This window comes from Falco peregrinus, chromosome 9, assembly GCF_023634155.1.
Source record: "Falco peregrinus isolate bFalPer1 chromosome 9, bFalPer1.pri, whole genome shotgun sequence".
Lineage (NCBI taxonomy): Eukaryota > Metazoa > Chordata > Aves > Falconiformes > Falconidae > Falco > Falco peregrinus.
Genome location: NC_073729.1, coordinates 20,443,523 through 20,470,562, shown reverse-complemented (window position 1 = coordinate 20,470,562; position 27,040 = coordinate 20,443,523). Strand labels below are relative to the sequence as shown.

The window sequence follows — 27,040 nt, the reverse complement described above, 5'->3', positions numbered from 1 at the left end:
AGGAGCTCACTGACTCACGTCACAAGCTCTGAGGCAGCCTGGGACAAGCAGGGCAAAAAGGTGATCACCTTAACCCTCCTTCCAGCTTGACCTTCCTCCTCCTTCTCCTAAGGAGAGAGTTTTCTTTCCCTGCCAAAATGTCTGAGTGTCTCAGCAACCACACATATTCAGGTCAATCCCTTCCTCCTGCTTCCTTTGCTCTTTGCCTCCTGCCACACAATGTGGTGCCCACCTGACCCGTTCCTTCACGTGGTTTCAGAGAAATCCCACCCAGCAGATCTGCCAAATACAAGATTCACATCACTCCCTCGCCCTGCACATGCTATGTGGTGTCATAGAGCATGAGGAAGGCCAGGAGCCCTGCTCACCTCACCCCCTTATTACACGCTGCATACACCCACAGCAAGCTGTCCCCCCGAGGCCACAACCGGGGCTCATCCCCTGTCCAGCCACCATGGACTCCTGCAAGCAGAAGCCCTTTGGGGATGATGGAAATCCCCATAACATGAGCATCATGGACACATACCTATTAATAACACTGAGTTATTCTCCACAGTCTTCAGGAGATTCATGGAAAAAGTGATACTAGATGATGTCTCAGTGGAGTTTTATGAGTGTGCTGCTCCCACCCACTTCATGCCTCCTGCCACTTTATTTAGCTGCACAGCAAAAGCTGGAGCTCTGAGGACTTGGATCAGCAAGTTACTTATTAGAAGTAACAAGGAACGCTGAGAAGTAGAGGGAGCAGAGCTACAGCTCAAAACCAAGATTCTAATTGTAGGTGCTCACAGAACTGGCCTTCTAATCAGGTGACAGCAAAGAGGCAATGAGAAGAAAACAAATGGCAACACAAGAGCACAGAAAAATGGGAACCTCATTCTCAAAAACAGATAATCAGGCCCTGCTGTCTCACATGGCCTCAGGGGTTTTTCCCCTCCCTGCTGTTAAATTTGCTGGGCAATTTCCTTATTTCAATAGTCTGAAGAGAACTAAGTAACTCAAAAACAGGAAGATGACAAACTAAAGCACAAACACAACAGCAACATCAGGCATCAGGGAAAAGTGACCCTGTCCCTTGTCACCACTTGACAGCATCGGTGGGAGCAAAGTCACTGTCAGATCAAGTTTTACACCCTTGAAAAAACTTCTGCTAGTCTGTGTTGCAGGGGTTTATGTCTTTTGAATGAGGTGTGATGAACAGAATAGGTTAGCAACATAAGAAACAAGATTGGTCTCAATATAAATTTGTATATAAAACAGGTGAAAATACAGGTTCTTACCAGCACCTCCTACAGACACCAGTCATGCAAAATGACCATGTTCTTATCAAAATGTTCTCCTGTTATTTTGCCAAATATGACACCCTTTTCCCCCAACAAGTACTTTTGACTAGGAATTTTCTAACAGATAGATTGGTAGTCTAGTTCCAGTTGGCTAAAAGCAAACACCTCCACAGACAGGAGTTCTCTCCCACACCAGACCAATCTCTACGCAGTCAAACACGAACTGGGGGATATGTGCTTGTTAAATGAGACAGCCCAGAGTCTGCTGGTGTATACCGTGACAGAGAATACACTTCCCTTTAGAAATTATACAGCCATATCAATGCTGGTCAATGTCAGAACCACAGATTTCATTTCTCCCAGGAACAGCAGCAGTTGTTCCAAGACTCCCCAGTTAGGCTAACAGACATTGCTGAGATAACAAGGTCAAAATCTCAGACACACAGTGCTTATACCAAACCGTGCCTTTTTCTGGGGGACAGTCATGCTGCACAAAACCCTTAAGCAGCTTTTTAGATTCAGTGATTGCTGAATGGACAATGAGCATTTAGCTGTTACTTTGTGATTCCTCCCCTCCAACATTCTGGATAAAAACTGCAGATATCTAGGTTTCTCCCAAAGAGAAAGTGAGGTTTCAAAAGCTGACAGAAGTTGAGAGTATTGGCTTGGGAGGGAAGGGTAGATTCCCACAGTCTGCTCCAGCAGTCTGCCACCTCCAAAACTGTGGTGGTCTCCCTTTACGCATTTGTTCCAGATGGAAGTTTGAAGGTCAAAACGTCATTGTTCAATCTATTGCTCTAACAAAGCACTTCAGCTTGTTCTCTACAACTAAAATACAAAAGTAAGCACTTCCCTTTGGTGTATTTACAGAGTTAATAAAAATGCTGAGCCACATTCTGATCTTCCTCACAATTTCCCTGCAAACACACTAATTTAATAGGATTTGTGACTGAAGACTTGATCTCATTCCCTGTTCTCTACCTTGTGCCTTGTTTCCCCAGAACTTATTCATCAAATGGATGAGCTGAATGATGAGCTGCTAAAGAAGATCACAAACAATAAAATTCAGCCCCCCCAGAGGAATTTCAAAGTGGAAAAGCCTCAGCAAGTTTTTGTGCCCCTCACCTTTGAATCCAGCACTGAAGAAGTCAAAGCTTGGCTGGAGGCAAAGTCATTCAGCAAAGAGTAAGACCTACTTTACTACCTTATGAAATGCTGATCCTTCATTTAAAAAGGAGTGGGGGAGGCAGCTTGCAACATTTCCACCGGATTGCGAGTCACTTGTATTTATTTAGAGAGCCTGTGTTGCAAATTAGATTTTAATCATGTTAAACCCAGGCTGTGTAACCAGTACATGCAGAGCCCAAACTTACTCCCTTTCTTTCCTATACACTATCAAACAAACCTTGTCTTACTGTGCAGCAAGAGACCTAACAAGTAGCTGCAAATAAAGGAATGGTCTTTCTTATTGACACAACTCACAGCCAAGCACCACACAATATCCTACCGCTGGTGCTTGTCTGGCATCAGTAAGCCAGCAGAGTGCTGAACTTAAAGAGAAAAATAACTAATTAACTAACTAAACCTGTGTCCTGAAGTGCAAATTCCAGATGACTGCCTGTCTCTGGAGAGGCTGTCCTAAAGTATCTCTGAGGAAGACCCAGAGCCTCAGCTGGGACTAGCAAATCTTCCTGGCCACCAGGGAAGGACCAAAAACCTGCTTGTGGTCCAGAGTAACAAATGCCAACTTACACTCTGCACAGCAGGCCGAGAGGAGCTCCAGGATTGCTTCCCCAATGCGATGCAACTGGAGTGAAATCACTGCAATATCCATGGGGCTGGGTACACAGCGGGTGCCAGGGTGATGCTTGCTTCACCTGCTCCTCACAGCTTGCTGTCATCCCCGCAGAGAGCTTGGGTCCCCCAACAGCTGCCACCTTGGCACAGCCCCAGGGCCTTGCATGTGATACGGCCCTGGTGCAAGGGCTGCACATCAGCTGCTTACAGCCCTTTGATCTCTGACTCCTCTCCTTTGGCAAAAGGCCACATGTAGCACAATTATCATCTCACTTTTTGTCTTCCCAGGACAGTGGAACATCTTGGCATCCTTACTGGAGCTCAGCTCTTCTCCCTCAACAGAGAGGAGCTGAAGAAAGTGTGTGGTGATGAGGGAAACAGAGTATACAGTAAAATCACAGTGGAGAAAAACCAACTGGAGGTAAGCAGCTTTCTGGACAATTCCTACCTGAATGGGTACCTGTACTGGCAGTGTCAGATAGCCCATTAAACAGCCATTTTAACAAATACAATTTTTAAGAAGCCAAATAAACAAAACCCACACAACTAATAACACACACCTAAAAATGCAGAAAAGCCTTTTAAGTAAAAAAGCCCCAGATCTGTAAGGCAGGTCACCCTTTCCCCGCTAATGAATCTGCCTTCTTACTGGTAACCACTTAGCCCTTTGAGACTAGCTCTACTCTCACAGCATTAGTTAAAATCAATAATTTAACTACAGCTTGAAGTTAAAATTCAAATTTCCTGTTTTCTTTCCCTTCTAGAAAAACAGAGGGGAGTCAGAGCTCCAAGAAATCATGAAGCGTCGCCAGGAAAGGATTGATTCCGCTAATTAAAATCTATCTGCTTTATTTCAGCTATTAGTCATAGTAGTGCAGAAAAAGGGAATGAAAGCAATGATCTTCAGTCCAGACAAGAGACAGCAGTGCTCTACTTAGCGGTGTAATTGCCATCAAAGTGACAATTTCTTGAACACTGTTGATAAGGGTAGACAATAAGACCATGCCCCATTGGGAAAGGTGTTTTAATATTGCATGAAGTATTTTTTTTATTATAACTATATATTTTATACTGAAATTTTATGTGCATGTGATCAGAGCAGATCAGAATTCACACATGTCTGAACGTACAACAAGGGTTTGATTCAAGCAAAAAAGACCCTGCAAAGCTTTTCACATAGGGCGTACCTGCTCCCACCTGCCTCGCCAGCACAGCTTGGGAAAAGAGGTCATAGCACACAGCACAGAACAAGCCAGCCTGAATGTTTATAGAGTCTGGACCACAGAAAAAAGTATTTTCTCCACTGTTTTATTTCCTGCTCTGTGGCAGATATCCCCTGCAGCCCACTAGCAAAGGCTCTGTGGCAATTCACTGTCCTCCTTCTGTCACCCCATGCTCCCTTGATGGACAAGGCTAGAATCGCAACACACAGGACCTAAGATTGGCTGCTTCCTTGCATACATGTACAGTTAGTGCTATCTTTGAACAGTGGACACAGGCTTTCATTGCATAACAAGCAGGATCTGAATGACAACTGAAGTGATGTGAATCTGCAAATAGGTGAGTTCAGCCTTATCATCCCTGCTTAGCAGAGGCTCTGGCTCCAGGCAGTGCAGCCCTTTACCTTGGCACTGATCCTGCATCGGGAAGTTGCAGTATTGCCAAACCCAGGCCTCAAACAAGGAGGAGATAAGCCCCTACCATTTGCTCCCAAGCAAGTCACACCCAAATCACTCCCCAGGTTGTTCACCACTCATCCCCACCTTCACGTCTTCATTGCAAAGAGTAATCTGAAATCTTTCCTAAACATCTAAGAAACAAAAATGCACTTGGAAAGGCTCTTTTAATACAGAATAAATGGCCACAAGAAAAAAAAAACAATCTAATTTAGTAGAAGCTATTGTTCTTCACTTCCTGTTTTTCTTACTAACACTACGTGCATATGTATACAACCTATCTACTGAAAAAATCCCTCATTCTTACAATCTATAAATAGGGATGAGGAAAAAAAATCCCTTTCCCTAGAGACATAAGTGATTATGCATCAGTAACTTACTCAAAGTTTTAAAAGATCAACCAAGCATATAGTGAGGTGCCTGTCCACAGCAAGTTTGGCAGACACTGGATTTGTATCTGTATATTACTTACAGACCAACTTGATAGGAATGCAGTAAAGCAAATTCATCTAGAGGAACTGCTCACAGACTTGAAAAGCTTTGTCTTTCTCCCCCACTCACACACCTTAACTTCGGTTGAATGGGAATTCAGGCCCCGACTCCACAAAGACTTACACATGTGCTTTCCTTTACATGCTGTGAATGGTCCCACCTCCTTTAAGGGTTAAGCACTGTGCCTATGTCTTTGCACAATTTGGGTCTGTCTTTGCACATTTAATTAAAAAAGCTGTACAGCTGTAAAGCAGTGGCTGGGGAGCACACGTCTAAATCTGAGACTACTGATGCACCTCTCAGTTTTGGCTTTGCTCTTCCAAAAACGTTTAGAATGGATGATATATTTTCTTAATCTGGAAAAAGGACATTGTCAGCACCAGCAGAAGTAGGGTGCAGGCAAGGAACTTACAGGGGAGGGTCACATTTTAGTCACAACCCTGCAGGCTTGCCATAGCGGCTGGAATTTGAAAGGGCACTCACCTTGTCAGGGAGGAATGATGAGGACAGTCCTCCTGAGAAGCCCTGGCTCTGGATTAGAGTGGAGATAGGAAGCAGGTGTGAACACTGGCAAACCGTTGGTGTCAGAAGCACAGGAGGTGAAATAATTTCTAAACTGAAAATAAAAAAAACCCAGTGAGCTAGGAAACACACCATCATTTTTGTCTTTGGGTATAAAGGAAAGCAATCACACAGAAATATAGTTGCCTGGGATTATAATAGAAGAGTACACAACAGTTCTGTAAAGCCAGGAGCCAAGGGAGTGTTTCATAACATAACTACATCAGAAGACCTTATTGCAGAAGTCACTTTTTAAGATTTCCATATAACTAAGCTGTGCATCTGTTTTATTTGTATTGCCTGCAGATAACGCTATAATGTACTGTACATTAATGTGATTGAACAAAGGATAAAATGATATAACCATGCACTGTATAAGACTTATTAAAATAGTTAAGTTATAACTCTATCCCTGTCTCTTTCACTTGGATATAAATTAAAGTAACAGGACACAAAACCAGTTGTTAAGGGCTGGCTTTTCGTAACAACTTGTTACTGTGAGTCAAAGATACACAGCAGAGTATCTGAAACCACGTTGCCTTTTGTTTCCCGGGGGGGGGGGGGGGGGCGAAGGGGAACGACAGCCATTCAAAAGGAAGGGTGTTACAGCCTTGATAATCACTGGGATGTAAAAACAGGGGCAGATGAAAATCCCACATATGACAGCAATCAAACACCACGAAAGCTACCATCTGGATCCAAAACATCCCCCTTCTTGTCTTGTTGAAGAACAAATTTCTCTTACCTCTGGAACATGCAACGGAGACAACATACCAGCGTTTACACACAAAGATACTGCCCAAGACTACGTTTTGCACCGGCAAGCTGAAAACATCCAAGTTTGGTCAATGCCAGCTAATGCTGGGCTGAGAACAAAGAGAAAGGATGGAGGATACGAGGCAGGCTCTCTGTCACTGCTTGGCAAAGGACTCTGGAAGCAGCGAGAACATGTTTCCTACATAGTCACACAATTCAAACAGGACTTAAACCTAATGCCTCTTTCCGTTATCCACTCTGAGCTGGACAAAGCACGAAGCATATTCTTGTTCATCGGGAAGGGAAAATACTGTGGCATGACTGAAACATGTCAAAACAAGGGGAAGAGCATGATCCAAACAGCCTCTGTTTAAAGGCCAAGTGGCAGTTTCTGCAACACTTGCAGCCAAGTTCCGTTGCCCAAGCACAACGATGTTAACAGGATCACCTTCTCCAGATGAAGTTTAGGCAAACGAAGAAGAGCCATATGTGCCCAAGGCAGCATGCCTCACAGGGCCAGGTGCCTCCCTCTGGCACGGCTGCACAGGCTGGAGCCCTGGCAAAGGCACCAAAGCCTTGCTACAACAGTGAGGGAGGAACCACACCACTCAGCTCCCGCAGAGGGCTAACGCAGGGGCAGCAGGGCTGCGAGTTTCCTCAGGGCCGCTAAGCGGGGCGAAGGCCTCACCCTCAGCGACCCTCCCGCCGCCATCTCCTGTCACTGGCAGGGCTCCGTCCCGCCGAGGCCCCGCGGGCCCAAGGGGACGGACGCCTGAAGGGCGGCTTAGGCGCCATACCCGGCCGCGAGGAGGCCCTAGGGAGCTCCTGGGGCCAGGAGGCGACAGGCGGGCCCCTTCAGCCCACCGGGAGCGCAGCCCGCCGCTCTGAGGAAAATGGCGCACAGCGGCCGCCGCATTCCCGGTCGCCAGGGTGACCCTCTCCTCAGCCGCCAAATCACCCAATAAGAAACTTTCTCCCGCCCCCCCGCCCTATCCGAGCTCCTCCCGGCCGCGTCCGTCTTGCCTCCGCAATTTTTACTGGCTCGCTGTCTCCCTCCGGGATGAGATTGGCGGGCGGCGCGGCGCGCCCCACCCCGCGGTGTCGGGAGCGAGCGAGCGGCGGGTGCGCGCGCAGGCCGGCTCCCCTCCGGGCACGCAGGGTCCCGTATAGGCGGCGTGAGCCCCCATCCCCGCCCATTATGTCGGTGTCTCCCGTAAAGCGGCAGAAGATGGAGTCGGTGCTGGACCAGCTCAAGCACCACACCACCGTGGTGGCCGACACCGGGGACTTCAACGGTGAGAGGCTGGGGCGGGGGGGGTATCACCGCATCCCCCTCCGCGGAGAGTGGGCGCGCCCGGCCGAAGGGGCGAGCGCCTGAGACGGAGCGAACCACCGTGGCGGCGGGGGGGAGGTGGCGGTGCCGGTGCGTTGCGCAAGGCCGGTGTTGCGGGAAGGGCCGCCCTGCTCGGGGGGCTGCGGCTGCTGGGACCCGCTGTCAGTAACCCCGTGGGTCCGAGAGACCCGCCGCAGACCTGGGGGGCCGAGCCGGGCCGTGTGGCTCAGCCACCAGCCCCTCCGGTAATTATTTTATCTTTTTTTTTTTTTTTCCCCCCCCATTTTGACCTGGAGCGTCCACAAACCCCGGTGCTTAGCTCCGCGCGCTGTCACTGAAGTGCCAGGCTGACAAGCAAAGCTCTGGGGTGTTAACACGATGCCCCCCGCAATAACCACCGTACATTTGGGGTTTTGTCTTGAAATGACAGAAGCAAAGAGAATAACACGAGAGTGGTTTTGCTCGCCTTAGGTCAGGAGCATGAGCAGGCTCCCCTTGGCGAGGGGGCTGCCGTTCGTGACAGACCCGCTTGCTCCGAAGCGGCGCTGCCTGGGCACGCAGCCTCCTCTGAACGTCCCGCCCGAACGTTTCGGGGTGGTGTAGAGCAACGCTTGAATCCTGTTCTGCCATCACCCTGGCCTGCGGTAATCTGCCTGCTGCTTACTAATCCTATAGGTGAGGAATAAACAGTCCTAAGTGGCAACTGTCAAACGTCTGCCATTGGTAAATTTAAGATTAAGAGCGCACGAGGGTCGCGAGGGCTCGGACACGTGCCACGTGTGGCTGTGCTTACGGAGTCGTGCTAGCTCGAGGGAATGTACAGCTGCTGGTCGGTTTGGATCGCTTGATTCCGAGCGTCAGGCTGCGTGAAACCTCACGGAGAAACCATGGCTCACCTTTACGAGTCAGTCCGGCAGGAGAGACAGCCGCGGTGCCGCAGCAGCCGGAGCACCGATGCAGTTTCATCAAACATTGCATCCAGAGAGCTGTTAACACAAAGTGATTAGGTAACTTCAGCCTTGCTGGATCTGCGTGCCTTCAAGTTGTGCTGCTTGAAAACTAGCAACAAACCTGGCTTAAAGCCCAGTCTGTGCTGAAATTGCATCAATTTAAAACATTATATTGTCTACCCTGGTTTCAAAAAAGCATAATGGAAAAAAAAAAATAATAATCCTTGTGATGGCCAAGGGGGGTGTGTGTGGGTGGCAGTAAGGAGGTTGGGTGCTGCCTGCCAGAAAGTTTTGACAAGCTCCTTGAAACAGTTTTGCTGTTTGACTTCTGGCTGCCTGTTGTTGGCCTGTGAGTCTCTTACAATCCAAACAAGACTAGTCAGCACCTCCCTCCCTGTTCAAGTTAAACACAGATGCTTGTGAAGGTGCAGTTGTGGCTAACACCAGCTTTGTGCCTCGATAAACACGCGGGTCGGGTGCCGTGAGGAAGGGGTGCTGGTTTCAGTGGGTTTTGAAGCAAGTACCTGCCATAGCTAGTGGTGGCCTCTTTAGTACCTGAACTAGTTTTGCTTTTTCACTAAGCTGGACCAGTATATGCTTAGGCTTCAGCCTGGCTTTCTTCGTGCTCACAATGAGGGAAGGAGGCACGATGGTCACAGATTCCCTGTGGAAAGCTGGTGCCACCCAGCTAAAACACAGGCTGCTGACTGCTCCCTGACAGGGTGACAGACTTAACGAGGTTCCTCTATGCATGTTGCCAGACATCCGTAAGTCTCCAAATGCTGCAAGGCTGGAAAGAAGTAATAAACTGTCAAAATACACTTCTCTAAAATTGTGCGTATGCTTCAGAACCAAGTTTCATTGGTGTACTGCTTTATTTAAAGCAGTATCCATGTGAATTGAAGCATGTTTTGAGGGACCTGTTTGTATGGAGTAGACTTGCTCCAGGATAATGACATTGCCTAGGAGGGAGCTATGGAAAAACAATAGTTTCTCTGTGACTGGAAAAAAAAAAAAAAGTTGCACTCTCAAACTTGGGCTTTTATCGCTGTGCAGAAAAGCTGAGGAAAATGGGCTAGTAATAAATTTTACTGGTTTTCACATTTAGCTGTGTTAATATGGGAATGGCCTGCAGAGGCTCTGGCCCATTTGCTGAGTCAGGCTCTGCGTGCCCGGCAGCTCTGCTGTGCTTATGGCCAGAGAGGGCATGGCCACAGTCTACCCCGTAAACAGCCAGTGTCCCCTCAAACAGGCATAGCCCAGGGCTTACGATAACCCAAAGGGTCACATAATCCCCTGTAAGGAAGGAAACAAGCCTGATAGTACAAGGAAATTACAAGAACAGATACTAAGAAATGGTCTGCAACTATCTGCGAAAGTTTTAAGAGGCAGTAAGAAAAGCTGCTAGAGCCTAACAGATTGTTCTTCTCCTGTTCTGGTCCTAACGGCTGTAGACAAACAAAGCCCCACATGCCTGACCGCTAGGAGGGAAGAAAGATCCCCTCGGCTTTACTTCCTCCCTGTGATTCCTGGAACTCGGCTGTGCTGGTGAATAGGATCTGGACAGATGGGAGAAGTTACAAATTAGTAGTACTTCTCTTCATCTGTCATCTCTGCAAGTCTGTTTCTTTTGGGCAGTGTCTACAGCAGCGAGTAAACTTTGCCGTATCTTAGCACTGCAGCTCTGCTAACCTTGTTCTGGTACTTCGGGCACAAGCCAGCTTTCAGGCAGCGGTATTTAAACATCGTTGTGCACTAGTCTGCTCCATCACAAACACTACTATCTATCCTGCATAAGTGTTTACATTGTCACATATTTAAGCACAATCCTTTTAATTGCTGAGGCTTGCTCTGGTTGTTTTAAACAGGCTATTTTTATTTCCCTAGCAATTGATGAGTACAAGCCCCTGGATGCCACCACAAACCCATCTCTGATACTAGCTGCTGCTCAGATGCCAGTTTACCAGGAACTTGTGGATGATGCTGTTGCCTATGGGAAAAAACTTGGCGGGTAAGTAGAGATTTTTTTAATCTCAATACATGTATATTTAAGATGCCTTATTTATACAAATAGCATTCAGTACTACTAGCAATGTACTGGGATTTACCCCTCACATATTCATGGGTGTATCTGCTACCCCAAAAAGCCTCAACCCTTAAGGAAAAAATTCTTAGGCTCAGTTCAGATGTGCTTTGAAGAAGCGCATCTCCATTCACCATTTCACACATAGCCCCCTAGGACTGCTCAGGAAAACACTCTTGAGTTGACAGCATCATAGGAAACAGCATCCAACGGCAGAACATAAACATGGAGCAGAGCAGAGGTGGCTACTTGAACTCTGGAATTTAGTTTTGAATGGGCTGTGAAATTTGATCTTCAAATCCATGGCAAGATGTGAATGCAGGATTCCCCCCACCCCGAAATGATTTTGCTGTTTCTGGTTTTCAGGTCAGAAGAGGAGCAGATCAAAAACGCTTGTGACAAACTTTTTGTATTATTTGGAGCTGAAATATTGAAGAGGATACCTGGCCGTGTGTCCACAGAAGTAGATGCAAGGTTGGCTCTTTTTCTTCTGGGTTACCCTGGATATATATGTACATACAAAAAGAGACATGATGTGAGTTGGAGAAAGATGTTCTTGACTGGACAGCTCACTGTTACAAGATAGCAAGAGTTTATATTGTTAATATTTAATTAAAGCATGGATTTCCCTTAGCTTGATTATAACTCTGTGAGAAAACTTTATGAAAACAAGTAATGCTGAGATTGGATTTTTGTAATCTTCCTGTTGTTTCTGAAGCAAGGTAAACCTCATGCTTCCAGCGTACTTAATTTTGCTCATTCTTTTCTGTGTGATAATGTATTCTCGATGTACCAAGAGATCTGTTTTAACAGTTTATTTGAAGACTTGTGTAGGACTTGCCTTGTTAACCTGCTCATTGCCAATTCACTTCTAATGCTTAGCTTCTGCATTTGTTATAGAAAACTTTATAACGTTCCTCAAGGAAAGCTATCTTGAGCTCTGGATCCCCTGAATCCAAGAGCAGCAGTGCTGTCATACACCTGCTTAATGGGCTCACAATCCAGGCAGCATCTCTGAGAACAAAAACCTGCTTTTGGTGTATAAATGCTGATAAGATAAGATAGTGTTTTTCAATGGGATTTGGTGGGGAGAGCATTTAAAAAAAAAAAAGTTTTAAGCAGTCCTGTTCTTGTTTCAAAGGTTGTCCTTTGATAAGGAAGGAATGATTCAAAGGGCCAGGCGTCTCATTGACCTTTATAAGGAAGCAGGAATTGGTAAGGATCGTATTCTCATAAAGCTGTCTTCAACGTGGGAAGGAATCCAGGCTGGCAAGTAAGTATTTCTGTACCTGGTATGCTGATTCATGGTATCAGGTCACAGGCACCTGATAAATGCATTGGGCACTTAAAATATTAACAATTGTTTTGAAAGCACTGCAGCAGGAAATCTGTTACTAGGGCTACAGCTAGCAAGCAAGGTGCTCTGCTACAGCTCTCTGTTGAAATAGGAAAAGTTTGTTCATACAAGGGCTGGGCTGGGCTGGGACACAAACAGTTTCCTGAAATATCATGCTAAGCTGTCTGCATTTGGTTCAAGGAACAGTATTAAGTAAAGCAGAGTCTGGCAGTGCAAAACGTTTTCTGTTAGCTTCAAACTTTAAAGCTTATAAACTCTACTACATGCCTAATTTAACTCAAGAAATTCATTAGTTTTAACTTACCGGCTTGTTACTAGGCTATAAATTCGGTAGGTGAGCAAACCGCTGTTTTAAGCCAGCCTGTGTCTGCAGGGTTCTGGAAGCAGAATATGGGATTCACTGCAACATGACCTTGCTGTTCTCCTTTGCTCAGGCCGTTGCCTGTGCTGAAGCTGGAGTTACTCTGATTTCCCCATTCGTAGGACGTATCCTGGATTGGTATGTTGCAAATGGAGATAAGAAAACCTATGAGCCTTCAGAGGATCCAGGTGAACTTTCCTTTTAACATATTGTTAAAAATAAATAGCTATTTATTCAAACTGCAGTTTACTCATATAAATCCTCTCATGAAAAAATGTTGGGTTTGAGCTTGTTCTAAATAGTCATTTGTACTGCAAATGAATTATTCTGAAAGCTGCTGATTTCTCCTTTTTAGGAGTGAAGAGTGTCACTAAGATCTATAACTACTACAAAAAGTTTGGCTACAAAACTATTGTGATGGGTGCTTCGTTTCGAAATACGGGAGAAATAAAAGCACTCACAGGCTGTGACTATCTCACTATTTCACCCAAGCTTTTGGCAGAGCTCAGCAAAGAGTATGTCAAGCTAACCCCCACACTCAGTGTAAAAGAGGGTAAGTCCACTTCTATGTAACATGGGCTTGCTCAGTCTCTTTTTATACTTGGAACGCTCAGAGTACGTGGTTCCACTCAGCTCTGTGATGCCTGCTTTCATTCTGCTCTAAGGGTGGGTCTTCACCCCTTGCTGATGGAAATACTGTAGCCTCATTACAACAGTATTGCTACAGTCGCTTCTTTAGGGGCTTGGGTCCCACCGAGCATGCTGACTGGGTTATGATGGGTTCTGAGGGTGCTTAAATATTGTGCACCCTCTCCTGAGGGGGCAGGGAGAGCAGAAAGAAGCTTCTACTTCATATGCTTGGGATGAAATTTTACTGAATATTAGCAAAGATGCTAAACCTGGTTTAATCTTATGTTAATGCTGCATCAGTGATACAATTAGCTCTAGACATGCCAGAAAGTGTGTTTTCCCTCTAGAAACCCCAGAAGACTAAGTGATTTGATCTAGCGATACTGCACCACGATGGCTTCACGTTCCCATTGCACTACTCTTCCTTTTCTGTAGCCTTATTAAAATGCTGCTTTACAACTCTGCAAATGAGACTTGTGCACAGCTGTAGTCACGGGTTGCTGCTTACAGGGTGCTAGCTGACTTGAAGGCATGTTATCAATTGAGCTTTTGTTACAGACTTGCCAAATATTCAAAGACCTAATTGTTCAGCACATTTGCTTAAAACATCTCCCTGTGGTAGGACTGTTTCAGGCTTATTATAAAGAACTATGTAAGTACCGTACCATGTAGAAACAGATACAAGATAATGGCATACACAAATGTTGTATTCTCAGAGAAACTGATTATTTAGGCTACCGTCCCCCACTTCCGTCCCTTCCCCCCAAAAAACAACCAACCAAAAAAACCCACCCTGATCAGGAGCATTTTCAATCTTGCATCCCAGAGTGTGCCCCTTAGTAAGTCATGTTGAAAGTGGTGTTTGAAATTTTTCAACAGCTGGAGATGGTCAGAATCTTGAGACTTTTAGGAAGCCTGTGGTATTAGACAGTATGGTAATACGGTTTGTCTCTGTTTCAATTCCCCTTGCACAGCTCAGGCATGTGAGCTTGAGAAGATCCACCTGGATGAGAAGGCATTCCGCTGGCACCATAACGAAGACCAGATGGCTGTGGAGAAATTATCTGATGGGATCAGAAGATTTGCTGCAGATGCCATGAAGCTGGAGAGGATGTTAAAGGTAGGTGTTGTATCATGCTGCCTCCTGCCACCTCTCTTGTTCCCGAGTACTGCAGCTAACCCACAGTGCCTTGTGGTATGGCTAAGGATTAGAAACCTGTCAGCAAGTCTGATCAGGTTTTTGTACAGGCAGAACATGTTGTGTATGACAGGCAGCTAGAAAACTGGCCACCTAAATTAAATGAACTCGGTCAACTTCACTGCATCTCAAGAAAGAATTCATGCCAGATGTGTATGGCCACACCTGCTGTTTGAGGCTCAAGGCAGTGTTTAGACTGGCACCTAATCAAGATAACACTGTCAAAGTGAGAAGTCTAATTCTAAACTTGTTAGCTGTCAGCAGTGGTACAGGACACATAAATAATCTTCAGATAGCGAGCTGGAAGTAAATCATGTTTGTACTTGGCAGTAGGAGGCATCAAGAACACATAGACCGAGTATAGCCAGGCCACATGAAAGTCTGCTGTCAGTTTATGGAGAATCTTTCAAATGCGATTAATAAACTGTGTGTTTTGGGGGGAAGAAATACACACCGACTCTGCCATATCTAGGCACTTGTTCTTGTTGACTGACAATTACTTAACAGCAACTGAAGCGTGCATTGCTAAAGCACAGTTCCCAAACTCTTACTCAGCTGCTGTTTCTTTCTTTCTAGGAGCGAATGTTCAGTGCTGAAAATGGAAAGTAGAAAAATCAGAAATTTCCTGAGTGGTCAAGGCTGAATGAGTGGACCATCTGAGTTTAAATGGATGTACAAATGTCTTACCTGTAAAAGTCTCATGCTATATATAGATAGATTTGTGTATCATGCTTTTTTATCAATTTGCAAAGGGACAAATAGAATTTCCGATTTTTGTGGCACTTTTGTCAATACATGCAAATTAACACAGACTTCCGTTGTAATGTGTTCATTTCACTGCTGGAGACACCTGATAATTGATTTTTAAATTTTTTAATTAACTTCCTATTTAAGTTACAGTCCCAACACATTAAGCAAGCAGTTTAGTCACAGTAAAACAGCATGAAAGGCAAAAGACCCAGGTTTCAAAAGCCCTCCTTGGTACAAAACCTGCAGGTGCTCTTACAAAACACACACACATATTTTTATAGGAATATATATATAAACACACAGACACACACTAAACCAACTAAGCTCCAGTCCCTTCCTTTCCTCTTTCTGCAGCCAAGGCGGCAGCAGTAGTGACTTATGAGTTGGCAAACCTGGTGAATGTCATCAGAATTAGTATTTCAAGGCTTTTTAAGGGGGGGGAAGGGAAGCTGTGTCATAAGAAATGTTTCTGGTTTTTGTTAAATATCAATACCACTTGTGTAAGAGCCCAAAGCAAGGTAACGGGAAGAACGTGGAACTGATTGAAGCTGAAAATGCCACTGCATTACAACAGGGGCATAAGCCTCATTCAAAGACTACGTTTTCAAAATCTTAAGTCTCTCAAGCAGTTAATAAATCACTTGACAGTTGGTAACCTAAGCTGACAGAGTGAACATGTGGATACAACTCAATTGTATATTGTCTTTGGAGGAGTTACTGCTTTTCTTTATGTAATAGTAATGGGATTACTGCCAATTCTACCCCACAAATGAGGGGGTTTTGTGTTTTGAGGTTTTTGTGGGTTTGAGGGTATTTTTAAGTTCTATCACCTCCTTTCTTCACTTTCCTTAAGCTGCTGATTTTGTGAGAGAGGAACAAACAGCTATGTGGCAGCTTTCCTTGGGAATGACCTAATCCTAATACAGCACTTACCAATTACAGGGTTTTCCATTAAGCTGGGATGCTTGTGATTACATTTCATGCTGTATTTCACAAAGACTAATTAAATACATCTTATTAGTTTATGTAGGTCCAGTTCCATCAAGGGTAGACAAGAACAAGGAACAGGACAAGAGAAAAAGTACCCAGGTTGTGCCAGAGGCAGTTTAGATTGGATATTAGGAAAAATTTCTTCATCGAAAGGATTATTAAGCATTGGAATGGGCTGCCCAAGGAAGTGGTGGAGTCACCATCCCTGGAGGTGTTTAAAAGACATGTTGATGCAGTGCTTAGGGACATGGTTCAGTGATGATGCACTTGGCAGTGCTGGGTTAACAGTTGGATTTGATGATCTTAAAGGTCTTTTCCAACCTAAATGATGCTGAGAGGTTCCTGTTTATATGTGGACACAATTAACTGTTTCCTGATCAAGTTGCCTGAACTTAACCTGTTTAAAAAAAGGAAAAAAGGCAGCACTGAGGCTACAATACCTATACACACATTCTATATCCAGCTTGAATAATATAAGAAAAACTAGCCAAGGGACCAGTCAATCATTGACATCAGTGACGCAGCAGCACTGGTGTCAGGACATTGCTGTAACAACCTGGGAGCTGTGGTTTCAGCCAAAGTGACAGCTGGCTGAACGCTCACAAACCAGATGCAGGTCTGAGAACAGAACCCGTCGGCCATCTCTGCGCGGTGCTGCGCTCCTGCCTGTGCCCTGGACCTGCCCCACACGGGCCAGGAATAGTGCCAACCCACCAGAGGGAGCTGAGGCCATCTCAGGACTCATCCAAGCCCCTCTGCTCTGCAGGTGTAGGTCAGAGTGAGAAGCAGGCCACGGCAGAAAGCAAGCTGTCCGGAGGAAGGTGACCTTTCTCCCTTTCGAAGGTCAAGCAAGTATTAAAAGCTTTACCCTGCCCCCACCTCCCTATCCTGTGCCACCGGCCATCTGACCTACCAGGGCACTGTGATTTAAATCCCTGTAGTCATGACTGACCCTTGCCAGAAGGTCTGTATCCTGCTGAAAAGGAAACCGAACCCCAAGTACAGCAGAGGCACCCAGTACAAGTCTGTAAGCTCCCCGCTTTGGCTTTAGCTTTCCCAGCATCTGCTTTCTGCTCCAGGTTACAAGAGGAGAGCTGTAGCTCCTTCACAGACCACAATTTCCCAAACAGGCAAGTTTGGCTCCAGCCGGTACCAGTTACAGAAGTATGAAGTCACTGCTCCCTCAGGCAAGAGAACGAGGCTTTCAGCTAGTCCAGAAGTCACTTCCCTGGCATAGCGAAGCTGCACAGCACCACTGTGAGACTGACAGCTCCAGGGATGCCAGACCGGTGAGACCCATGGCAAACCGGCACAACCAGCGCTGCCTTCTGAAAGGTAATGCAGTTCCTGAGGAGGCACTTGCAACACATTTTCTGAAAACTGCTACTACAATAATCACAAGAGATGACAGGGTAGGATGTGGATCCTTAGCCAGACAGAAATATTTCCCCGCCCCACAGCAACAACCCTGCTTAATCTAGCAAACTGAACGTTAAACACAACATCACTGATGAAGAGCTCGAGTATTTCCCATATTATGAAGAGGAAGATCTGGGGCTATAGAAGCAGCAAATACAACACTGCTGTCAAGAGAGGGCTGTGTGGTTGTTGCTGGTCTCCCTGAAAAACTGATCTTTCTTCCTCACACTCACTGGCAGGCGATAAGCCTCTCTACAGGCTATAACTTCACCTGATAGCTGGATGATTTGCTGCCTGCCACAGCTTGTCGTACACCGAGACAAGCCTGTCCTAATGCCTGACCTCTTAGCAAAGGAATTAGGAGGTATTTTAGGCTGCTACTGCATTCTTACAGACAGAAGTGTTCAGGCACAATTACACTGCAGGGAAGCTGCACAAAGCCCAGTTACCCCAGTTAGCCCTGGCCCCACTGGTCAGTCTTCATACCAACTTCATTCTAGATGCGACACAGAAGGACTGTCTTGCCTAAGGAAGGTCTTTCTGACAAACTGCTGCCCTTTCACTTTCCCCAAAGCCTGTTTGCTCTGGAGCTTTCTCAATCAGAAAAATTGTTGGTTTCTTTCTAATATTATCTCCTAGTTATCCCTAAAATACTGACAGATCAAAGCTGGTCACTTGGGGAATGAGAATCCCAGTAAAAGCTTCCTGCTCTGGATTCCCATGTCGCAAGCCCTGCTGAGCTGGTAACACCACGCAGCTCCGTGAGCAACCAGCTTTGTGCCGTGCAGGGTGGGAATTCAGAATCTGGAGGCTTGCTGTGAAGCTGAGCTATCAGAAGCTTTGAGCCTCTGCAAGAAATACCCCTTCTTCCTCCCTGCACCCTCACACCACCAGCACAGCCACCAGAGCGGTCATCTCACATAGCCGGGACACAGCTGGCCAGGGCCAGTAACACCACAACAAACAGAACTCTGAAGCATTCCAAAAGTTGCTCAATCAAATTCTGCAGTGAAAGGGTACAAAGAGGCAGGAAAAGGTGGCTCAATAGCAGTCAGACCTCACCCGCTTACCTACAGACACATGGTCCCCTCAAGACCAGAGGGGGCAGGAGATGAACAAGTTACACTTCCCTGTCACAGCGTCCCTTACCTGCTCTGCGAGCAGCTCCAGTTTCCCTCTTCAGCACTGGGGCTTCTTCCCCTCAGCACAGGCTGGGTGCTGTGCGGTGACTGGTGCAGGTGGCCAAGTCACAAAGTCCGCATCCATTCTGAAATGGAGCAAAACCCCAAAACCTACATAAATCTTCAGCCTATGTGTCTGTCCAGTCACACAAAGCACCTTTACCCCACAACTCTTCCTCAGTTTCATCCCTCTTTAGGAGGTAAAGAGGTCTCCCTCCCAGGATCCTGTCCGAGCCCAGCTTACAAACTCCTTTTAGTGGCTTCCCAGATCCCCAGACCTCCTCAGATTTATCAGGAGCAGATGTCTGTTGTCTCCCAGAAAGGTTTTCAGCTATCACAGCCACAAGGACAAGCTTCGACTCAGCAAGTAGGGACAAACAGAATGTGTGTGTGTGTATAAATCCTGAAGAACCAATACATACACTTTAAAAATTTATTTAAAAGCGTCCTTCCACTTAATTAAACACACCCAGAGCCATAACACCTCCCAGCAGCCACAAAGAGTAAACCTTTCCAGCCTCCTGGGAGGGAAATTCTCCCTTTATGACCTGCTCTACACCCTCAGCATGAGACAGGCTTCACCTGGGCTTCCCCAGCCCCATGGCAGAAAAGCCAGCACGGGGCTGCCACCAGCCCCTTCCCACAGGGCAAACTCCTGCACTGTGCTTCCTCCTGGTGCTTGTCATCTAAGTGCCAGAGCCTAGGCACCTAGGCTGCGAAGTGCTACAAACCACACCTACACATAAGGTTGTAGTTGGCCCTCTTCAAGGAGGCACCACGCTCCAAACAAAGCAGGAATTACTTCGGGTTGTGCTGAGCAAGGCCAGGTCTGATTTGGGGGAGCGGGCAGCCCCTCTGCAGGCAGAGTGCAAACACACCCCGCACAGCTGCTGGTGTACCAGGCTGGGAAAGGGTGTTCTTTCTATCTTCCATCCTCAAATTCCAAGAGAAAACAGTACTGTATCTTCCCATACATGTGCACCTTGCCTACGCAGCAGGATCCCTGAAGTTTCTGTGCAAGCAGCACCTGCCATCAGAGATCCTGGCACATATCAGAGTCCTGGAGTATTCCTGCAAGAGAAAAAACATTCATTAAACATTAGAGCCTCCAGCAACAGCAGGCTGTATTCAAAGCTCAGCAAGTGAACTAAATGAACATTTTGAACTCTTATTTTCATTGCAATCCTCAGGCAGCGAAGTAAGTAGCAGAACTATTAAGAAAACAAACCCCCTGGAGAAAGCAAACATTGTTTAACAGACTGCCCAGACAGTTTAGCTTGAGAGCACAGAATACAGCTGGCAAATATATGATTTCTGGTTTGTTCACAGAATCAAGAAAAACCACACACAAAACATGCACGTCAGCAAAGAAACAAACTCAGGACTTAAAAGCAGGATAGTTGGATGTAAAAAAGCTGAAATACTTTTTATTTGGGGTGAAATGCAACATTTTGCCTCCTGGCTTTTTCTGCAGGTATGTTTCAAAAAGAAAATGTGAAATAACCCATTTCAGAGAATTGGCTTCTTGGCTAAAAAGCATTTGTCATATTCAGTACAAAGCTGTGGAAAATGTGTTCAACACAAAAGTGCAATTTGTAGCAAATTAATTTAAAAAACCCAGAAGATAAATAATCCCAAGCTTAGGTCTGGTCTCCCTGCGGCACATTTTATTATTCATTCCTTTAGGGTACGTGCCAAGAGCCTCATGGTAAGGGCTCCTGACACACAAGACATAAAACCCCACAGTCCTTGAACGGCAGAGACGCCCAGCTGTAGGCACCCACTGCTCCAGCAGTCCGTTCGGGCTGTCCCTGGCCAGGAACTGGCCAGGCTCGGGGTCTCCTGCTCTCATCCCAAGGCCAAACAGGGCTCTGCGACAAGGCTGAGCCCCACAAACCGCTGCTCCAGCCCACAGCACGGTTCAAGGCACTGGGGATTAAAATCAAAGCACGTGGCTCACAGTTTCAAACCTACCGTGCAGTCTGAATAGACCTATATACATTATTTAGTACGAGGTAACATAGGGAATAGCATATGATAACTGTTAGAATAGGATTAGAATACAATTAGTAGTTCAAGTTTATACAAGTAAGCATGCACTGGCAGCTCAGATCAACTTAGTTTACGTGGAAGCAGAAGGATCAAGAAGTTTTGGAGGGACGAGCCAGGTAAAGCAGCCAGTCCAAGGGCAAAAGGCATGAAGAACTGCTGAGCTCTGATTTTTACCTGGTGACATGATTCTACCCAATTATTTCATATGGATTTTACTACTTTTACACCAGAAAATAACAGAACAGGTGATGCTGAGGAAGGACAATATTTAAGGAAATCACGCAGGGCAGCATTAGCACACGATGTTTTAGGATATGACAAAGGACTGAGGCTTTCATGGCGAAGTTTCTAACTCTGCTGCTCTCATCCTCCTAAGAAAAGAAGGAGCATGGGAGAGCCAACCCTCTGGTCACAGATTACTGGGAAGCCACAGGAATAGCTTGTTGTTTCCAGCACAGCTCAGTGTAATATGCATTTTATGTGCTAATAATGTGTTAATATGCATTTTGTGCTATTGTAGCCCTGAGTGGCATCCAAGGATTTTCCTCTCTTCCAGCTGTAGCCCACCTGCCTGGCACAGGTACAAGAAGCAGCCCTTCCTCCGGAATTCACAAGAAAAAAGGAATAACTTGGTGTTTGGGGACGGAGTTTGCTGGTGGCTGAGGAGGAATGCGAAGGTCTGTGTGGAGCAGTACCACCACCACGTGGGGAGGCTGCAGCATCCCACAGCACCTCTTCCTTTTCAAGATTCGCAGAGCGGCAATTAACTGATGAGCACAAATGCAAAGTTAACCACCCTCCCTTGTGGTGGCAGCTCTCGAATTTGAACATCCAGGTCTATGCAAACACGCAAAGCTTGGGGAAGGTGGGTGCTGGAAAAGCTTTTCCTTCCTCTCTCAGCTCCCTCTTGCATCCCATCACACGATGCACCAGGGGAGCCTGGCTGCTGCTCCCTGTGGATGCTCAGCACCTCCTGTATTCTCGAAACAAGGGTGCAAGAGCAGAGGTACAGGAGAGCAGAGCTGTTAGGAAAACAGCCGCTAGGGTCCACAAAGCTGACAGCAAGTACATCAGTTTTATTTTCAGCCTCCCAGCATAGAATTTCACTTTAAAATTAGCCCCTGGAGATGCATTTATAAGGCTATCAAATACAGCCATCAAAGGCTATTACAGACTACATTAAACAAGCCCGACAGTATCTGATAGGTACCACGTTAAATGTTAAAGCTAATCAGGATTAAAAATTCATTTCCATTTATTCTGGTACTTGTTTTGATGCACTGGCATTACAGAGGAGAGAGCACTGCCACAGTGTTACTGGCTGCCAAGTCCCAGTGGGATGTCTGGGAGTCTTCCCAGGCTGTCTCTGATACCACCTCTGAATTCTGAGGATCTAAGATACCTCCACTGATGGCAGCTACAGTATCAAGCTTTAGGAAAGGCATGGTAACACAGAGGGCTCACAATCAAAGCCCAAGCTGTTGCTGATTTGGTCTTTCCTCATCACCTTTCACCCTGTAAACATTAGGTTAGTTAAACTAGAAAGATGACATTCCCATTATTGTTATAGCCACAACTTAAATTGAATTAAGGTGTAAGAAGTGTTAAAGTTGAGATCACACTCACAAGCCAGTCTGGGGGCTCACTCCAAATGTTACACCAGTTTGCAAATGTTTTGTTTGAGCATCCCTTTTCACAACTTCTGCATAAAACTGCCAGTAAAGGCTCCTATTACCTTAAAGATGTTCTGTACCTTTCCTTTATTCCTTGCAGGGACCAGCTACACAGCTTTAACAAGGGCCGTGCTGGGATGCATAGTGATACATGCTGTTGTCTCATTGGTGAAGAAATCCTTGTGGGGATGCAATACAGGAATGTTTTTTTACAGCTGTGAGCCAACTGCTGTAAAGATTATCCTAAAGATAGCATTTAAGGATAACTCATCTGAGAAAGCCCCTTATCCATTTGGATTCATCCCACAAACTGTTTCTGCTCCATATATTGCAGAAGCACTCTGATGCTTCTAGCAGATACTTCAATGTCTGCCCCTAAGAACAGAGGAAAATATAGAACACACTCCCACGCGTTAAGCCCTGGCAAGATGTCTCACACTGTGTGTGTGGTTCCCTAAATAAAAAAAAAAATTTAAAAAAATCAGCAGCTAGATATTACCGGGAACAGACAGATTTCTAAGGGAATAAGCCTGGCTGATAACATCCCTAAGGCAAAAGCACCAAGCACTCCAGAGCACAACACAATCAGGATTTGCGTGGGTTGAAAATCTCCAGAATTACAATTTGTTTGAGAAGCAGTTTCTGGCTGGCACAAAAGAGCCTGTCATGTGGTTCAAATGCCAGAATCCTCTATAAACAACTGGTCACAAAGACAGCGAAACACCAAGCATTTGCAAGCCCTGCCAAAAGCTCGTCCTCCCTGCAGCATTCAAATTGCTACACTCAATCCAGCTAAGGGGGGAAAGCCGTCACGCTGCAGAACACGGGCTAAATGAGCACGGCAAGAGCTGGCATGTTTTCAGGACTCCTGATAACTGCCTCTAGCTGATTGCTCATCAGTTATACATGATTTCTAACCCACATCACTAGATTGGTCATAAACATGTATCTTTACATGCAAATTAATTTTTAGCTTAAGATTAGTATGCATGGTCACGGAGCAGAGACAACACTAACTGTACCACAAGCTAAGACACTGACAAAGGTCAACAGGCACAAGGCAAGAAGAAGCAACATCTCACCTATGCTAATGCCCCTGCAAAAACCCAGCTGCTGAGATTTGTCAGTGTCTTGTTAAGCATGACTGGGTAAGAATAGTAATTAAAACTGGACCACTGAGCAGTTTGAACATGCTGTATTCTTACAACCAGGGAGAGGAGAACCCATGCCATTTTAAGGCATGATATTATGTGCTGCAAGACAAACTCAGGATAAATATCACTGTTCGGATGCCTGGGATGTGATGCTGCACTGGCCTGCTTCTCAGTTTCACCAGGAAGAAAGCATAGCCCACAAGGTACAGGAAACAAACCAAGGTATTCAAACTCCTCACACAGGAAGCTTAAAATGCAAGACTTATCCAAAAATCAGTCTTCTTTCCATAATGTCACTTCAGAATTTTAGTTGATGTAAATACCTTTTAAGCAAAAAATAAATTAAAAGAAACTACCAAGTGTTAGATCTTTAGAACAATTAACAGGGAACTAAATACCTAAGCAATACCTCAAGCTATAGACATGCTGCAGCCTTTGAAGCCTGTACTTCAACCCTGCTGGTTTTAGTTTCAAAGTAAACAGGAGTTACAGAAATAGGCTGATGTGTTGTTGAAAGCTTCTGTACAGTCAAGTGGTTTACTGCCACATTGAAAGCTTTTCCAAAATGAAAACCTAGATGAAAACTTACAAAGAGGTCATCAACACTATGTATCATTCCTGACTATTAATCTGTACACATGTGGTAAAGGAAAGTAAAATAACAAGCAAAAATGATGGAATACTGCCTTTGTTTTAACCCACTGACATAACACCCCCCAAAAGAACAGAGTAAAACTGTCTTGAGTATATCTGGCATGACATGAAACAGCTTCACATGCTTTCTATTTTAATCTTTTCCCACAGTCTTAGAATAATTTTTTCCGGTCCTTAGCTAAAGTTGGTCATACTGTATGAGAACTTAGAAGAGCCATCGCAAGTGCTCACAGCTTGTCGGCACAGTGTTTAAAGGTGACTGAATGCTAGCCCACCATCCACACGAGAGAGGGGGCTGTTTTACCAGTCGTTTTGCTTTGCTGCTAGCAGTGACGCCACATCCACGCAGCCAGCATCCTCCTCGTCACCCGCACCAGCGCTGTAGGCACAGACACTTGCAAACACCACCTCTGCAGCCACTTCCCGCTGGACCCTGCCATTCTTCCTCTATTCTGCCAGAGCAGCTTCAGCACTGGAGACAGTTTAGATTACTGAGGAGACAGAAATGGATGTGTGATGTGAAAGAAAGGTGCTCACAGCAACTCTTTATCTGCTCCCCTATGGGAAGAATAAGAAAATGTTAGAAAAAACTAAAAGGCAGAGTACTTCCCAACATTGGCACACAGCGGTTCCAACAGGCCTGGGCTGCCACAAAAAAAAAGGACAAACAGTGCAATAGGGAACTGATCAAAGCCTATAGCGCTCTGAATACTGTTTGTTCACCTGGCAGCTTATCAACAAGCCTGGGCAGAACTTTACAATTAAGGAATGAAAACAGGACATGGGGTAGACAGCAATATTCTATTTTTACAGGCAGGCAACGTCAAAATCACTAGACCTTTCAAAGTCAAATGGAAGCAGCCTCAATGGTAAAACAGACTAATAGCCTCTCAGACTCCCACTTCAGAAACTGAGCAACAGGCCCTGAGCCAAAGTTGACCTCTAGACAAACCTGCCAACCAAACATTAAGTATATATTTAGTATCCAATCATTAGCAAACCATGCATGATCCTTAGCGAAAGATGTAGCTTAGATAAAGAGTAATCCTGAGCGAAGCTATCTGTGGTGCATCCTTCCTTGCTTAGAGGCAGGTGGACCAGGCAACGAAACCAGATGTTCAGCCTTGTTTGGAAACCAGTGGTTATAATCCAGTAGATAAGGGAGCTTTCTTTGGTTCCTCCTTGAGCCCCGGCCAGGCTTTGGTGGGATCTGAGAGGAGGGTGAAACCAGTTGTTTCTGCATTTACAAGTAGGTGAGCTTGTTTATTCAATACAGTATAAAAGCTGGACCCTCTTGCAGTGACTTGGGAGACCTCCCCTACAAGGGGACACCCTGCATAGACTCCCCAGTTGCTAGGACAGGCTCTCCACATCCTCACTGCAGCAGGGGTGGATCTGGATGATGGTAATGTAGTAGGGCAACGGGTGATCTCTTTCTTACTCACTACAGCCAGCCCTGAGTAGTAATGATTAGGTGCATTGCCTTGCTTATCTGTTTTATTGCTTGAAATCAGGGTACTTTATGCTAATCCTTCTGTATGCACATACTGCCTTATTTTCTGCATTAATTTGAAACAAACAGTAATACAAGATTATTTTCTGTACTGGTGTCTGTGTGCTATCCACTGACCCCGTAGAACAGCTTTGCAGCTGCAGTCAGGTGTGGCAAAGCTCTCTCAACTCAGAAGCCACATAAAGTTGCACCCACCTCCTCCAGGTCCCCTATTACCTGCCTCCAGGCCCACCAAGTTCCCTGCTCAAGCCATCAGTGGAATCCAGGGCATGAAGTTTCACCTCCTCCATCTAAATAAAGCTTTTGGTGGCAGATTATCTCCTTGCTGTAGGTGCACAGCATTCAACGCAGAACTACCCCAATTCTAAATATGATTGCAGTACAAATACAAAAACTTTTCACATCACTTCAGCAGACAGCCCACTAGAAATCCAGACAAAGTACACCCCAATGGTGACAGAGGTCAACAAATCCCTACAGCAACTTGCCAGGAATCAGAATTTAAGTTATCAAAAAGCTCTTTGATAGTTTAATTTCTATCAATGCCTAATGTTAATTTCAAATTCTAACTTTAATTTCTATTAAAACAAAAAAAATCTGTGAACTGGGCTCCAAAATACAACCGCAGAAGACCCAACAAATCTCACAGCAGATTACCTTTTAAAAATTACAAAGAAGTCTTGAGACAGAACTGAAAAAACTGAATTTCTACAGAAAAGACATAAAATTACCCTGCTTGATGACTAGTTCTAACCAATGTGTCGTATTATCCCATTAAGAAAGAAAAGCAACCACAAAGGTTCTTTCCCTCACAGAACACTGCAGAAATGCTGCCCTCTGTTCCAAGAGGGAAGGAAAAATGTTAGTCTGCCTACTTTCCCATAGGTTTTAGTATGCTAGAGCTTGCAATAATGAAAAATATTCTTGGTCTGATTATTCCTTTCCATGTTCAACTTCAAGCCACATCTGCTGCTCAAAAGGAAAGAGAAGGGCAGATTTCATCTTACAGCTGGTTCCTCAGATAACATGATCCACACTAGCTGCCTACATTTTTTACTTCCTTTGTTCATAAAATTCCAGCACAAAGCAACTGCAACATACTTGCCAGAGAAGTATTTCAAACATTTCAAAGAGAACAAAAAATTATAACATAAGCACCACAAAGGAGAACAGATAA

General features: G+C 45.4%; 2 protein-coding genes across 3 annotated transcripts in view; both read left to right on the top strand.

Annotated features, from left to right (window-relative positions):
- Positions 1–6,223, top strand: part of EPS8L2 (EPS8 like 2) — a 66,867-nt gene extending 60,644 nt beyond the window's left edge. For both annotated transcript variants that reach the window (XM_027795251.2, XM_013304029.3), the window contains 3 exons: positions 2,285–2,468; positions 3,369–3,501; positions 3,845–6,223. In XM_027795251.2, the coding sequence (XP_027651052.1) occupies positions 2,285–2,468; positions 3,369–3,501; positions 3,845–3,916 (389 nt within the window). In that variant the 3' untranslated portion in view covers positions 3,917–6,223. The remainder of the gene's footprint in view (positions 1–2,284; positions 2,469–3,368; positions 3,502–3,844) is intronic.
- A 1,445-nt stretch (positions 6,224–7,668) lies between these two features.
- TALDO1 (transaldolase 1) lies at positions 7,669–15,289 on the top strand. The gene is made up of 8 exons (XM_055813924.1): positions 7,669–7,860; positions 10,736–10,859; positions 11,298–11,405; positions 12,073–12,204; positions 12,662–12,837; positions 13,005–13,202; positions 14,254–14,399; positions 15,054–15,289. The coding sequence occupies exons 1-8, from the start codon at positions 7,764–7,766 to the stop codon at positions 15,084–15,086; spliced, it is 1,014 nt and encodes a 337-aa protein (XP_055669899.1). The 5' UTR covers positions 7,669–7,763; the 3' UTR covers positions 15,087–15,289.
- The last annotated feature ends 11,751 nt before the right edge of the window (positions 15,290–27,040 follow it).

Excerpts from the sequence above, each read along its gene's own strand:
- TALDO1 (XM_055813924.1), top strand. The coding sequence starts at position 7,764 with ATGTCGGTGTCTCCCGTAAAGCGGCAGAAGATGGAGTCGGTGCTGGAC. Across the intron at positions 11,406-12,072 it reads TCCACAGAAGTAGATGCAAG|GTTGTCCTTTGATAAGGAAG; the intron begins GTTGGCTCTTTT and ends CTTGTTTCAAAG. Across the intron at positions 13,203-14,253 it reads CACACTCAGTGTAAAAGAGG|CTCAGGCATGTGAGCTTGAG; the intron begins GTAAGTCCACTT and ends CCCCTTGCACAG.